At 60.7% G+C, this 12,210-nt stretch overlaps 1 protein-coding gene across 1 annotated transcript in view; it reads right to left on the bottom strand.

The window, feature by feature from the left end:
• CPZ (carboxypeptidase Z) overlaps positions 1 to 12,210 on the bottom strand; it is a 19,824-nt gene that overhangs the window by 7,336 nt on the left and 278 nt on the right. The window contains exons 2-7 of the mRNA XM_008062501.1: positions 10,378 to 10,752; positions 7,687 to 7,899; positions 5,015 to 5,211; positions 4,009 to 4,170; positions 3,509 to 3,667; positions 582 to 717 (exon numbers count right to left, since the gene is read on the bottom strand). Coding sequence (XP_008060692.1) covers positions 582 to 717; positions 3,509 to 3,667; positions 4,009 to 4,170; positions 5,015 to 5,211; positions 7,687 to 7,899; positions 10,378 to 10,462 — 952 coding nt within the window. The 5' untranslated portion in view covers positions 10,463 to 10,752. The remainder of the gene's footprint in view (positions 1 to 581; positions 718 to 3,508; positions 3,668 to 4,008; positions 4,171 to 5,014; positions 5,212 to 7,686; positions 7,900 to 10,377; positions 10,753 to 12,210) is intronic.

Genomic DNA, 12,210 nt, shown 5'->3' with positions numbered 1-12,210 from the left:
GTTGAGGCTGCAATGGCCGGGAGCGGCCACTGCACTCCAGTCTGGGTGACAGAGTGAGACCCTGACTCAAAAAAAAAAAGAAAGAAATGCAGATGCCCAGCTAAAGTTGAGTTTCAGAGAAACAGATACAAATTTCATTTAAATGTGTCCCATAGGTATTCTTATAGGGTAAGTCTATCCCATACATGGGAACATACCAGTCCTAAGAAAAAAAAACTTCACTATCCCTCTGAAATCCCAGTTTAACTGGGGTTCCAGGGTTTCATCCGACAACCCTACTTAACCCATAAAAGCTAAGGCACATCGGTCACAGTGGGAACGTGACATGGGGGTCCAGCTCGTCCACGACAGCTGCAGGTCTTATTTCTTAACAGGACGGTACTAAGACTCAAACCAGCCTCCGCCTCACTACTTGCCCCCCTGAGCGGAAATTTCCCATGGGCCTCATGACATGTCCTTGAGGATCTCCAACCTTCCCGATGCTGGTTCCCAGGAAAAGGCAACTGAGCGAAGGAGCCCGCCCCCTCCCAAGCGCCGCCTCACACTTGCCCCCACCCCGGCCCCCCCCTCAGGGGCCGCACCTCCCGTGAAGCTGTACCAGTCCGCCCCGTTGATGATGCTCCCCCTCTTCAGGAAGTTGCCCCCACACCTGTTCTCCGACCTGTCCATCATCATGGGGTGGACGTCGGCGTAGGCCCTGGCCAGCAGCTTGAACATCTGCAAAGGAGACGGGGAGGGGGGTTTCCTGCCAGGCCAAGACCAAGAGGGGGGCTTTGCAGAATGCCCTCAGGGCGGGGGGGCAAAGGGGTGAGGACAAGCCCCAAAGAGCACCTGCAGCACAGAGAGGAGAGGGAAGCGGTGACCAGGCACAGGACATGGTTTGTGCAAAGGCCCAGAAGAGGGTCACCGGCAGTTTGCCACAGCCAGAGCTCTGGGCAGGTGCAGTGGTCCCGGGGTGATCGCCGGGTCCCTGGCCACAAGGTGTGGGCTTTCTCGCGAGAGAGGCACACTGAAGTGGTGAGGGCGGGGTGTGCGAAGGTCTCCGTTCATAAAGCACTCTGGAAGAACAAGGTGGCCCAAAGGCACTGCTACTCCAGAGGAGGGGTGCGAGTGGGGGAGGGAGGCTGTGAATTAAGCTAGGCTGTGGGGGCCGCTGGGAGCAGGGCAGCGGGGAACTGCCCAGGGACACAAGCCGAAGGCCGCGGAGAACCAGCCAGCCCAGCCCTGGCTGGGAGCCCTCGGTAATCTCAGCTACGCTGGTTCCCAAGGGGGTGTGGACAGGGCAGGAAGAGATCGGCGGACAGGATGCAGCTTGAGTCCAGCTCGGAGCAGGATTCTGGCAGAAGGACAGGTGTGGGCGCCATGGTAGTTTGGGAAGCGTATGATGGGCCCCCAGCCAGCCCTCTCCTGACACACCCCTGCCCACTCCTGCCTCCCAGGGGCTCTGAGTTGCACAGAGACGGCTGCTGGCTGTGTGGGCACAGGACTATCGATCTGTGATGGACGGCTGTTGGGAGCAGCTTGTTTCTCTGACTCTGGTGGGACTCGGTGAGGTGCGCTTTGCCCCAGGGACTTCTTCAGGCATCTGGCTCTGGGGCAGAGACGGGAGCCGGCGCAGAGGAGCCCCTGCTGCCTGGGGGGATGCCTGCCTTGCCCAGGGCTGCCTGCTCTTTGAGGGCACAGGGGCCCAGGCCAGGCTGGCAGTGGAGGCCACCCACAGTGGGACGCCCCCTGAGCTCGGAGCGCAGGGCCTGGAACCCTTCCCAGCATGGGTGTGTGCTGGCTGCAGGAGAAAATGAGGAGAAAATGCAGGAGAAAATGATGCGTGAGTGAGTGGATGACGGATGAACGGGTGAGTGGAGGAGGGAGGGGAGGAGGGAGGGAGGGGAGGGAGCGATGGACGGCTGAGTGAATGAGCGGAGAATGAATGAATGCAGGACAAGTGATCCCTTGGACAGGGTCACAGTCCCCTTGGCTTCAGGGCAGACTGGGCGCACACGCACACGCGCATGCACACGCAAATGTGCACAAGGCATCCATATGCACGTAGGCACACACATATACATGTACACCAGCCACCCATGCAGGCACGTGCATACACACGCACACGCACACAAGGCATCCATGCACCCATGTGCACACATGCAGACATCTGTACACGCGCACACACGCTCACACATATGCACACACTCGTGCGTGTACATCCAGGCCTCCACGTGCGTGCGCATGCGTGAGAGCCCTTCAGGCTGCCCTCATTTGGCCCTGGCCCTCCTGTCCTCGCCAATTGCTGGCTCCGCCTCCCACCGTCCTCCACCCCAGAGCAGGACGGGCCTGTGCTGGCTGTGGGGCTCCAGGAGGAAAGGGGCTGGGTGAAGCAGGGATGGTGCTTCACCCAGTGAGGGACCAGGTGAGTGGATGATGGTTGGGTGAACGAGTGATGGAGGAGTGAGTGCTGGAGGGAGGGAATGAGTGAGTGGGTGCGTGAGCGAGTGACGGGGTGGGGGGAGGGGTCCCGCCAGCCTCCGTCTCCGTGAAGAGAACAAACAACTCTAGTGGGGAACCCACGCCTGGCGCGTGCAGGCCGGGACGGGTTCCCCCCTCCCCGCTCCTTCCTCTAAGCCCCCTGGGAGGTGACCCTGAGCTGGTCGAGGCCGAGCTCCCGCTTGCAGGCGTCTGGGAGGGCACGAAGGAAGGGCGGCCGGGCCGCGGGGCGGGGGTCTCCAGGGCCCACTCAGGCCCTTCAGCCCAGTCCGTCTGGCCCTGGCCGTCTCGGGCCTCACCCACCCCGCCTCCGCTTCCTCACCCATAAAATGGAGGGGCCAACTCCGTGCCTTCCCGGAAGACCGGCCAGCATGAGCCTCACCGGGGGGCCGGGGGGTGGGAGGACAGTCAGGGCCGGGGGGCTGGGGGCAGGAAGTCACCTTCAGGGAAGAGCGGGGTTGAGGCCCGGTCCCACCGGTCATGGTGAGAGAAACCGAGGTCTGGAGCCAGGCCTGTGTGTGCCCGTGTGTGCACGGACGCCCGTGTGCGTGGGCTCGCCTACAGTCCCAGGTGAGCAGCGGCCTCTCCCACAGGGCCCGCTGACGCCCCAGGAGCCCCCAGGTGAGGCCCAGCGAAGAAGGGGCACCATGCAAGCTGCGGCACTGCCCTCTGCCGACACGACCGGGAACCACACCCTCCTCTCGGTGGGAAAGGCCAGGGTCCCCGCTGGGGGCGGGCAGCTCGCAGAGACAGTGCCGCACTGAGCCTTGGTCCCCACTCAGGAGCTCCCGGGTGGGGTCATGGCGACAGGCAGGGGCAGCCGGCCACAGGGCGCTCAGAGCGGGGAGGGGCTGCTTCCGGGAAGCTTCCTGGAGGAGGGGGCTTTGCTGCCCCACTGGCCAGAGCAGATGCTTCTGGGGGTTCAGTGGCTTCCTGGGCGTCACTGAGCTCGGAGCCCACCCGGCACCCGCTCCGAGGGCACCGCACGCCCCGCCTCCCTCCCTGGCATCACCCACCAGCCTCTCACCTTCTCGTCGGGCGTGGGAGAGAACATCTTCTCCTCCTGGGGGTGCTTGGAGAAGTCGAAGGGATAGGACACCACCAGGTCGCCCCCGTGGAGGCTGGCGGAGAGCACGAAGGGTGTGGTCCGCATCCACTTCATGATAGCCTTCGTCTCGGGGGCCACCTGCCGGGGCACAGGAGGCCACCTCAGGGCTGAGCCTCCCCACGGGCCCCGCCGTGCCCGTGGGCCTCAGAGCCCAGCACGTGCTTGCCAAGGCGCCACCCAGCCAGGGCAGGGATGCTTCGCCAGGACTCAGCGCCCGGCCCTGGGCACTACCAGGGACTCGGGGTTTCCACACGGCGTTCCCTAAATCCCGCCAGCAACCCAGCGAGGAGCTGCCCCATTTCACAGACAGGAAGCCGAGGCTGGCAGAGCCAACTCTCCTGCCCCTGGGGAGGAGGATGCCTGGGGGCCCCCAGCCCCGGGTGGGGGCGGGAGTGGGCGCCGGCAGTTGTGGCTCCTACCTTACCCCACCAGTAGTGCTGCGGGATGGGGATGTGGTCGGTGCGCACGCCGCGGGCCGCCGCCAGCTGGTAGTACTCAGACGTCAGGTCCGGAAAGTTGCGGTTGAGGTCCAGGTTCTGTGCGTTCTGCCTCCCGCTCGTCCACCCGTTGTAGCCGGCGCCCTGAAAGTGCGGGCCGGCCCCACGGGGGTCAGCACGCCCCAGCCTGCGTCTTCCAGACGAGGGGCTGGGCGAGGGGCGGAAAAGGGGCTTTGGTTCCTCTCTGGCTTTGTGGGATGAGCTGGGAGCCCGTGCTGCCCTTGACCTCCCTCCCCTCTGGCCTCTTGGCCTCTTCTGCCCAGCCTCCCTCTGAGTCCTGGGCCTCAGTGTCCCGCATGGGCTGCTCCCTCCCTGGAGGGTCCTGCAATAACTGGCACTGCTCAAGTCCACCTGTTCCAAGAGCTTCCGACCCCCAGCTGAGGCACACAGGCACCGTGACTCCCTTTCCCTCATGATTGTCTATCATAGGAATTGCCTTTTTGTTTTTATCTTTATTTTTAGAGACAGGGTCTTGATCTGTTGCCCAGGCTGGAGTGCAGTGGCTCAGTCACATTTCCCGGAGGCCTCAGACTCCTGGGCTCAATCTGGCCCCCCGTCTCAGCTTCCTGGGTAGCTGGAACCGCAGGCCAAGGCCACCATGCCCAGCTAATTTTATTCTCTTTATGGAGAGACGGGTCTTGAACTCCTGGCCTCATGCAATCCTCCTGCCTTGGCCTCCCTGAGCGCAGAGAGCAAAGGCATGAGCCACCACACCAGACCAAATGCATCACCTTTTGCATACATCTAGCATTACCAGTGGCCGCCCCTTCTGGCTCCCACTCCCGGAAGCAGGACCTCACCAGTGTAGACACCAGCTACCTAGAGGGGTGGGGGCGTGGCGCTACCAGGAAAGCTGCCAGCACATGAACACACGAGGGATGTGGGAGGCAGCAGCCCACGAGGTCTGCATGCAGGAGGGGGTGCTCACCTCGGCAGCTGCCACCTCGTAGCCATCAGGATTCATGGAAGGCAGTAGGTGGATGCGGGTGGTGTTGATCAGGCGCTGGATGCGAGGGTTGCCCAGCAGGTACTCGGAGCACAGGTACTGGGCCAGGTATATGAGCATCTCCCGTCCTGCCACCTCGTTGCCATGGATGTTACCAATGAGCTTCACCTCGGGCTCCACTGGGGAGAAACACAGTGACCTGGAGCATTATTGCAAAGCTCTGGGGTCCCCAGGAGTTCCAGCACCCGTCAGCAAGGCTGCCCGGATGTGCGGGGCTGATTCACACCTGTTCTGATTCAAGAATCTCTGTGTTTAATGAGGACTCATCGGGGTCCTCGCTTCTACTGAGCTCATTTTTATGTCCACTCCTAGTTATTAGCATGACAAATCAAGGATATTAGTCATAAGTAATGTTGTCATTGATCCACATGGATTTCACGGATAGTCACTCTTCGTGTTTGTGTAACAAGTCAAGGGCACACTGGTGCTCAGCTGGAAGGCAATTGACCCTCGTGTGGATGGATGGATGGATGGACGGGTGGACAGATGGATGAGGGGGTGGATGAGTGGGAAATGGATGGACAGATAGCGGATAAACGGGTGACTGGTGGATGATGGATGAAGGAGTTGATGGGTGGATGGATGAATAAATACATGCATGCGGGGATGGATGGGTGACGGATGGATGAATTAATGAATGAATGGGTAGATGGATGCATGCATGGATGAATAAATGGATGGATGGATGAATGGACGGGTGAATGAATGCATGGGTGAATGAATGATGGAGACATGAATGGCAGAATGGGTGGCTGAACAAATGGGTGGATGGGTGCACGGGTGGATAGATGGACAGACAATGGATGGATGAGTCAGGGTGGGAAGGAGAGTGGACCAGGACCTGCAGCCTCACAAGCCACATGACCATGGACAGGTCACTCCTCCTCTCTGAGCCTCACGCAGCTCGCCGGGAATGTCGCGTCTCCCTCTCCAGCTGTGCGTGGCCCGAGGAGCCCCAGGAGTGCAAGGGAGCACCCGTGTGGCTCAGACTCCACATTCTGGGTGTCAATGACTGGGAGTCTTCCATGCCTTGGCCTTCTGCACAAGGGACACCCGTCGCCCACAAGTTCCAGTGCTGCAGAGGAGACCCTGCCTTCTGCCCAGAACATGCTGCGGCTGGAGGGGGGAGTAGAATGGCCGGACAACCTCAGACCCCTGGTGGAAGACAGGGCCTTCGGCTCGTGGGGTCCATGCTGCCCGGCCAACAGGATGAAAACGGGGCCGAGGTGGCCAGCCTAGAAAAGATACCTGAGTCGATTCACCAAGAGGAGATGCCTCTTTCGGTTGCATGTGAGGACCACGGGTCACAAGGGTACTGCTTCTAGGCTGATCCTGTTTCACTAACACACTCACGGGGCAGGTGGGCAGGGGGGCGAGGCGGAAGATTCGACACACTGACCTCCCCCAGGGCCCCCGGACTCGCTCTTGTGCCCTCAATGTTCTCCGTGTCCTTGGAGAGGAGGACCTCCCCACACAGGAAACTGAGGCTGCCCAGCCAGAGAGGCTGGGTGCTCACCGCCACAACCTGGATTCTCAGACATTACCAGCCCGAGTGGTTCCTCGCAACTTGGAGCAGCAAATCACGACCGTGATAAAGTTTGATTTCCTGGCTCGCCCTGCAAGGAGTCAGCTCTCTGAGGGAACAGTCACCCCTACTGTTTTCCACACTTCCCTGTCCCAACTCAAAACAGGATCCAAGCCTGATGTGAAGGGAAATGGACGCGGGTTTTTCAAACAGAAAAGTTGCTTTATTCGTATGGCTCTGTGGTCCCACATTCCCGGAGCAGTTTGGAAAAGCGGAGGTCAAGAACCCAGGCTGGCCGGGCTCAGTGGCTCAGCCTGTCATTCCAGCACTTTGGGAGGCTGAGTTGAGTGGATTGCCTGAGCCCGCGGGTTCGAGACCCACCTGGGCAACTTGGCAAGACCTCTTCTCTACAGTAAATCAAAAAATTAGCCGGGCGTGGTAGCGCGCACCTGTAGTTCAGCTACTTGGAAGGCTGGGGCGGAAGGATCGCCGGAGCCCGGCAGGTCGAGGCTGCGGTGGCCGGGAGCGGCCACTGCACTCCAGTCTGGGTGACAGAGTGAGACTCTGACTCAAAAAAAAAAAAAGAGCCCAGGCCTGAGGGCCTCACAGACCTGCCTGGGGTCTGCTGTGCCAGCACAAGGTAGCATAAAGTGGAGACGCACCGCGCACAGCCACATGTTCCTTCCAAGCTCAGAGGGGCCTTTGTGAACTGCCCGGCTGCTCCTCTCTGACGGATGCCATCAACACCCGAGATGCAGTCCACCTCCCCCATGACTCCCAGACACCCTCACTCTTTCCCCACGAGCCCACATCCCTGCACTGTCTTCTGTATAGATTTCTAGACCGGGTCAGGGTCTCCACGATTACAAAAGAACCTTGTCCCCTCCACCCCCACATTTTCAAGTCAAGGCACATTCTGGGGAAATTCTCCATCTATGCAGCAGCTCCACATGTGCTTTGGGATGTGACCTTGACCCGGGCAGGGCCCCAAGCCCCCTCCCACGCCTAGCACCCCAAGCAGCCCTCGACGTGTGTACCCCAAGGCCCGGGCCCCTCCCGCGGGCCTCACTCAGCTCGTGCTGGCCCGGGCGGCCCGAGAACTCGATGACCAGCAGGTCCTTGCCGTCGAAGCTGCGCCCAATGCTGTAGGTCCTGGCCACGTGGGCGCAGTGGGCGGCCGTGCGCTTCAGCACGCGTGCCATCTGCGTGAAGGAGTGGTGGGCAAAGCGGATGAAGGTGGGTGGCAGCCCCGAGGGCAGCGTCTCAACCGCCTCCAGGCCTCCTGGGGAGAGAGAGGAAAGATCGGTCAGCCTAGGGTCACCATGCACTCGGTCAGCTGCTCTATCTGCCCACCTCCACGGGGGACGCTGGCCGCTCCCAGTGCCTTCCTCCAACCCGCACCTCGAAGCGGCTACGTGGGTGTGGGACCCACGCGTCTCCTAGGACAGCTCTGCTCACCGGTGTTTATGTTTCTCATTACAATCCCACTTGCGTTGGAACAATCTCTACAACCAGTAACAGCACCCAAGAGACGTATAGAGCACAACGCAGTTCCTGATGTTCTTATGCACAGAAGGAAAATGTAGTCGCTTTGGGACATTTGTAAAGTCCAGAACAGCAGACTATGAAGGAAAAGACTTGTCGACTCAGTCCCCGACCCGGAGAAGACCCCCGTCTGGACTGCTGCCGGCTGACGGGCCGTGGATGCTGCTTTCGTGACCATCTAGCTGTTGGCGCGTTTCATATTCAGCATGGTGGTGTAAACAAGTGTCAACCCAGCACACACTGGCTGGAACAGTTCTGAACACTCCCTGCAGCCGACCGCCCTGCTGTGAGCGCTTCCCAAGGTCTGGATGACAGTTTTGCTGGCACAACAGACAGGAGGGGGGAGTGGGGAGGAAGAGGGGAGGGGGAGGGAGAAGGGTCTGGGGGGGAGAAGAAAGTAGGAGAGGGGGAGGAGAGTGAAAGGGGAGAAATAAGGGGGCGAAAACAGGAGAAGGGGCGGAGGTCTTGGATCTGGCAACGGATGTCTCTATGCACAACACATGCTGCTGGCTTCTCCAGCACCCCATGCACCCCACAAGAGCAGAAGCACCCTAAGGCCTGCCTCGGTGACTCTCCGGTCCCCTCCACCCCACCAGCGGTCTCCCGGCCTGGCCCACAGAAGCAAGATGCCAGCCGCTGCAGGCTAGTCCTGGGGCCACCAAGAGTTAATACTTGCCTCTAAGTATCTCACTGGCCCTGCGGTGGGAAAGACAGCAGGTGAAACTGGCAATTTGGTGGTGGAGGTGCCCAAAATAATCTCCCAAGCAGACTCCTCCTCGGGCTATCCCAGGGCAGCGGGCTGGGTGCGAGCCATCCGGCTTCCTTCCCTGTATCCTCGGCCTCCCCCAGCCCCCATCTCCAGCAAAATGCTCTCTCTCTTCCATCCCCCCCGCGGCGGCCACTGCACAGAAACCAGGTGGACGGTCAGCCCTTCCCGACCTGGAGCCCACGGCTCTGAGAAGCGACAAGCACGGGATCAGTCCTGAACACCCCTTCCCACAGCCCAGAGCCTAGCCCAGGCACATGTCTGTGTCCCCTCCCCTGCCACCCTCAATGTTCCAGCGTGGAGCCACGGACACAGTGGGCACTCAGTGACTGTTTATGAGTGGACGAATCAATCCCTCCATCAGTGACTGGTCCGGCTCACTGCAGATGCCACTGTCTGCTTTCCGCGGTCTCCATTTGCCCATCACTGCAGCCAGGGCTGTCGTGAGGTTCACGTGAGCCAACACACGCGTGGTGCCAGGGCAGATCCTGAGAGCCTGACCAACAGACACGCTGCCCCGCATGGTCCCACGTGGTGCACGCTGGTACCCGGGGCTCTCCAAATGCATGTTTAAACACATTCCAATGAGATAAGGTGCTCATACCATGGCCTCAGTCACAAAAGCCACATCCCAAGCACTAAGAAACTACGTGTAGACAGGGGCAGCTGTCCTGGTGGGCACAGACCAGAACATTCGCAGGAAGCTCCCCTGGCTAGGGCTGCGACAATTCACACAGTTCTCTGTTGCTCCTTACTGGCAGGTGGATAGAGACACGGGGGATGACAGTCACACTGAGGCCCCATGCAGCCTCCCAGGTCCTGTGGGACCTGGTGGCCTACGGTGGCCCAGGGCTGCACCCTGTGTCCTCACTGGTTTGTCTGCACCAGAAGCCAAAGCCTGTTTCTCTGCAACCCTTCCCTGCTTCCTGGAGCCCACGGGCCGCATGACCCTACTTTGAAGAGTCCACTCCGGCCCCAAACCTTGCTCATGATGGTCCAGGCCCAGCCGTGGCAACAATGAGGTTTTGCCTGGCAGGCCTCCTGGGTTAGGAGGCTTGCCCACCCCAGGTCGGGTGCACTGCAGCCAAGGACTCAGCCCTGGCCAGCCCCACTCACGCCCACACCTGGTCCTGAGCCCAGCACCTCCAATCCAGGCCTCCTTACGGGAGGAGCGCCTCCCCACCCGGACTCAATTCCTTTCACCCCCAGCCCTCCCCTGAGAGGCAAGAGTCAGTTGCGGGGGGCTCCCAGCATCTGGCTGAAGTCACCAGACCCCCTCTGGCGCCTTCTGTGGGAAACACGCCACACCAGGAAGGGCTCCTCCTGCCCACGCCTGCGCCGTTGCAGGCCATGGAAAAAGCCCCGGCATTCCTTCCAGTATGTCCTGTGGTCCACTCTGATCCCCTGACCGCTCACCCCACGGACAGCGCCCCGCGGGCCTCCCCTTACCCCGAAGCTTCTCCAGCGGGTCGTAGCAGCCTTCGTCCTCGCGTGCGAAGTAGCGGCGGCAGTCCAGGAAGTAGGGCCAGGCCATGTCGATCGCGTCGAAGGCGGGCTGACAGGCCTCGCGCAGGCCCTCACACACGCGCCGGCAGGGTCTGCGCGCCCGGCCGTCCTCGCAGCGGGGGGCCAGCACGGCGCAGCCCAGCAGCCGCAGGTCGGGGTTGCACTGGCCCTCCAGGAGGTGGTGCAGGACACTGAGCAGGATGTACTCTGAGCTGGCCTCCACCGCCTCCCGCGACCGGTGCTCCAGTGGGGTGGGGAAGGTGGTGTGGTTGTAGGGCGCGTCACCGCACGTCCTGAGCTGCAGGTCCACGCAGGCGGCTGGGGGAGCAGGGCGGGCAGGTCACTCCCTCCCGCAGCAGCCCCGCCGTAGTTTGTCAGATATCCACCCAGGGCCAGGGCCTGCAGGAACGGGCCATGCCCGCTGGCAGGGAGCAAGCTAGGGCCAGGGCCACTCTGCAGGAAGCCAGGCCCCGTGGGAGACGTGCAGGGCTCCGAAAACTGACCAGCCTCAACTCCCCACCTGTGAGTGAGCTGGGCCAGGCCGCCCTGAGTCTCAGTATCTCCGTCTACAAAATGCGGACAGGAAAGCCAGCGTGCCCATGTGAGGACCCATGAGACAGAGGCTAGCTGGCTGTGTTAGGCAGAGACAGGTGCAAGTTACCCCCCGGACACAGCCCCAAAGCCAAGATGGCCCCAGAGATACCCCCTGCCTCGACTGCCTGTGTCTTTGGGGGAAAGGCTGGTCCCTAATTGGCTAACTGGGGCTCGGGCCCTTGAGGAGAGGGCTGGGTAAGGACCGCTGAGGCTTGGCCAGTCCATCTCTGTCTGCAGCTCGCAAGGAGATGGAACCCTCAAGGCGCTGGGCGTTCTCAAGATTGACCATCTCAACTGTTTCTCCAGCTTGGTGTGGTCAGGCTCCAGCTGCCCCTTGGAAGGCCCACAGCTGCCAAGCAGGGCCCTGGGGACCCCAAGGGGTGAACAAATCCCTACAGCCACTGACTCCACACTCTCAGCCCCCAGTTGCCGTCTCCCCTTCCTCAACGGGACTTTCCGGGAACGGTGTCGCACGGGGTTCAAGTCATGGCATTCTGCCTCTTTCCCAAGGCAAAGGTGAAAAAGAACAGGATGGCTTCTGCTCAGAACTTCCCAGCTCAAAACATCTTATAGATTGATTTTGCACTGAAAAAAAATGTCTCCTGACTGTAAATGCCTAGTCTGTCCACTTAGAATATACCAGATGTGGCAGGGCTGGGTGGCTCATCCCAGCACTTTGGGAGGCCGAGGTAAGTGGATGGCCTGAGCCTGCAGGTTCGAGACCAGCCTGAGCAACCTGGCGAGACCTCATCTCTACAACAAATAAATAAAAATTATTCGGATGTGGTAGTGCACACCTATAGTTCCGGCTCCTTGGAAGGCTGAGGCGGAAGGATCACCAGAGCCCAGCAGGTGGACGCTGGGGTGGCCGTGAGCATGCCGCTACACTCCAGTCTGGGAGACAGGGTGAGACTCCAACCCCAAAAAACAAAAAAATACCAGATGCCCAAATCTGGCAGAAGGTGTCCTGACTAAACGTTTGCTTCTTTCAGAGACGTGGCTCCATCCCAAGAACTGGCCCGAGGGCTTTACATCTGAGGGACCCCACGACACTTCCGGAATCATCCCAGGAGATGAGTCCTCCCCCCTGACTTCACAAAGGAGGATACTGAGACCCAGGGGAAGGGATTCATCCAAGCCCACAGTCTTAGCAGGTGCACGGCCCAGAGCGGAGGGTCAAGA

The sequence above is a fragment of the Carlito syrichta genome, unplaced genomic scaffold (assembly GCF_000164805.1).
Source record: "Carlito syrichta isolate Samal-C Ts95f unplaced genomic scaffold, Tarsius_syrichta-2.0.1 Scaffold305727, whole genome shotgun sequence".
In the NCBI taxonomy this organism is placed as follows: Eukaryota; Metazoa; Chordata; class Mammalia; order Primates; family Tarsiidae; genus Carlito; species Carlito syrichta.
Note: the sequence above shows the minus strand (reverse complement) of the source record. Positions and strands in the feature narration are given on the sequence as shown.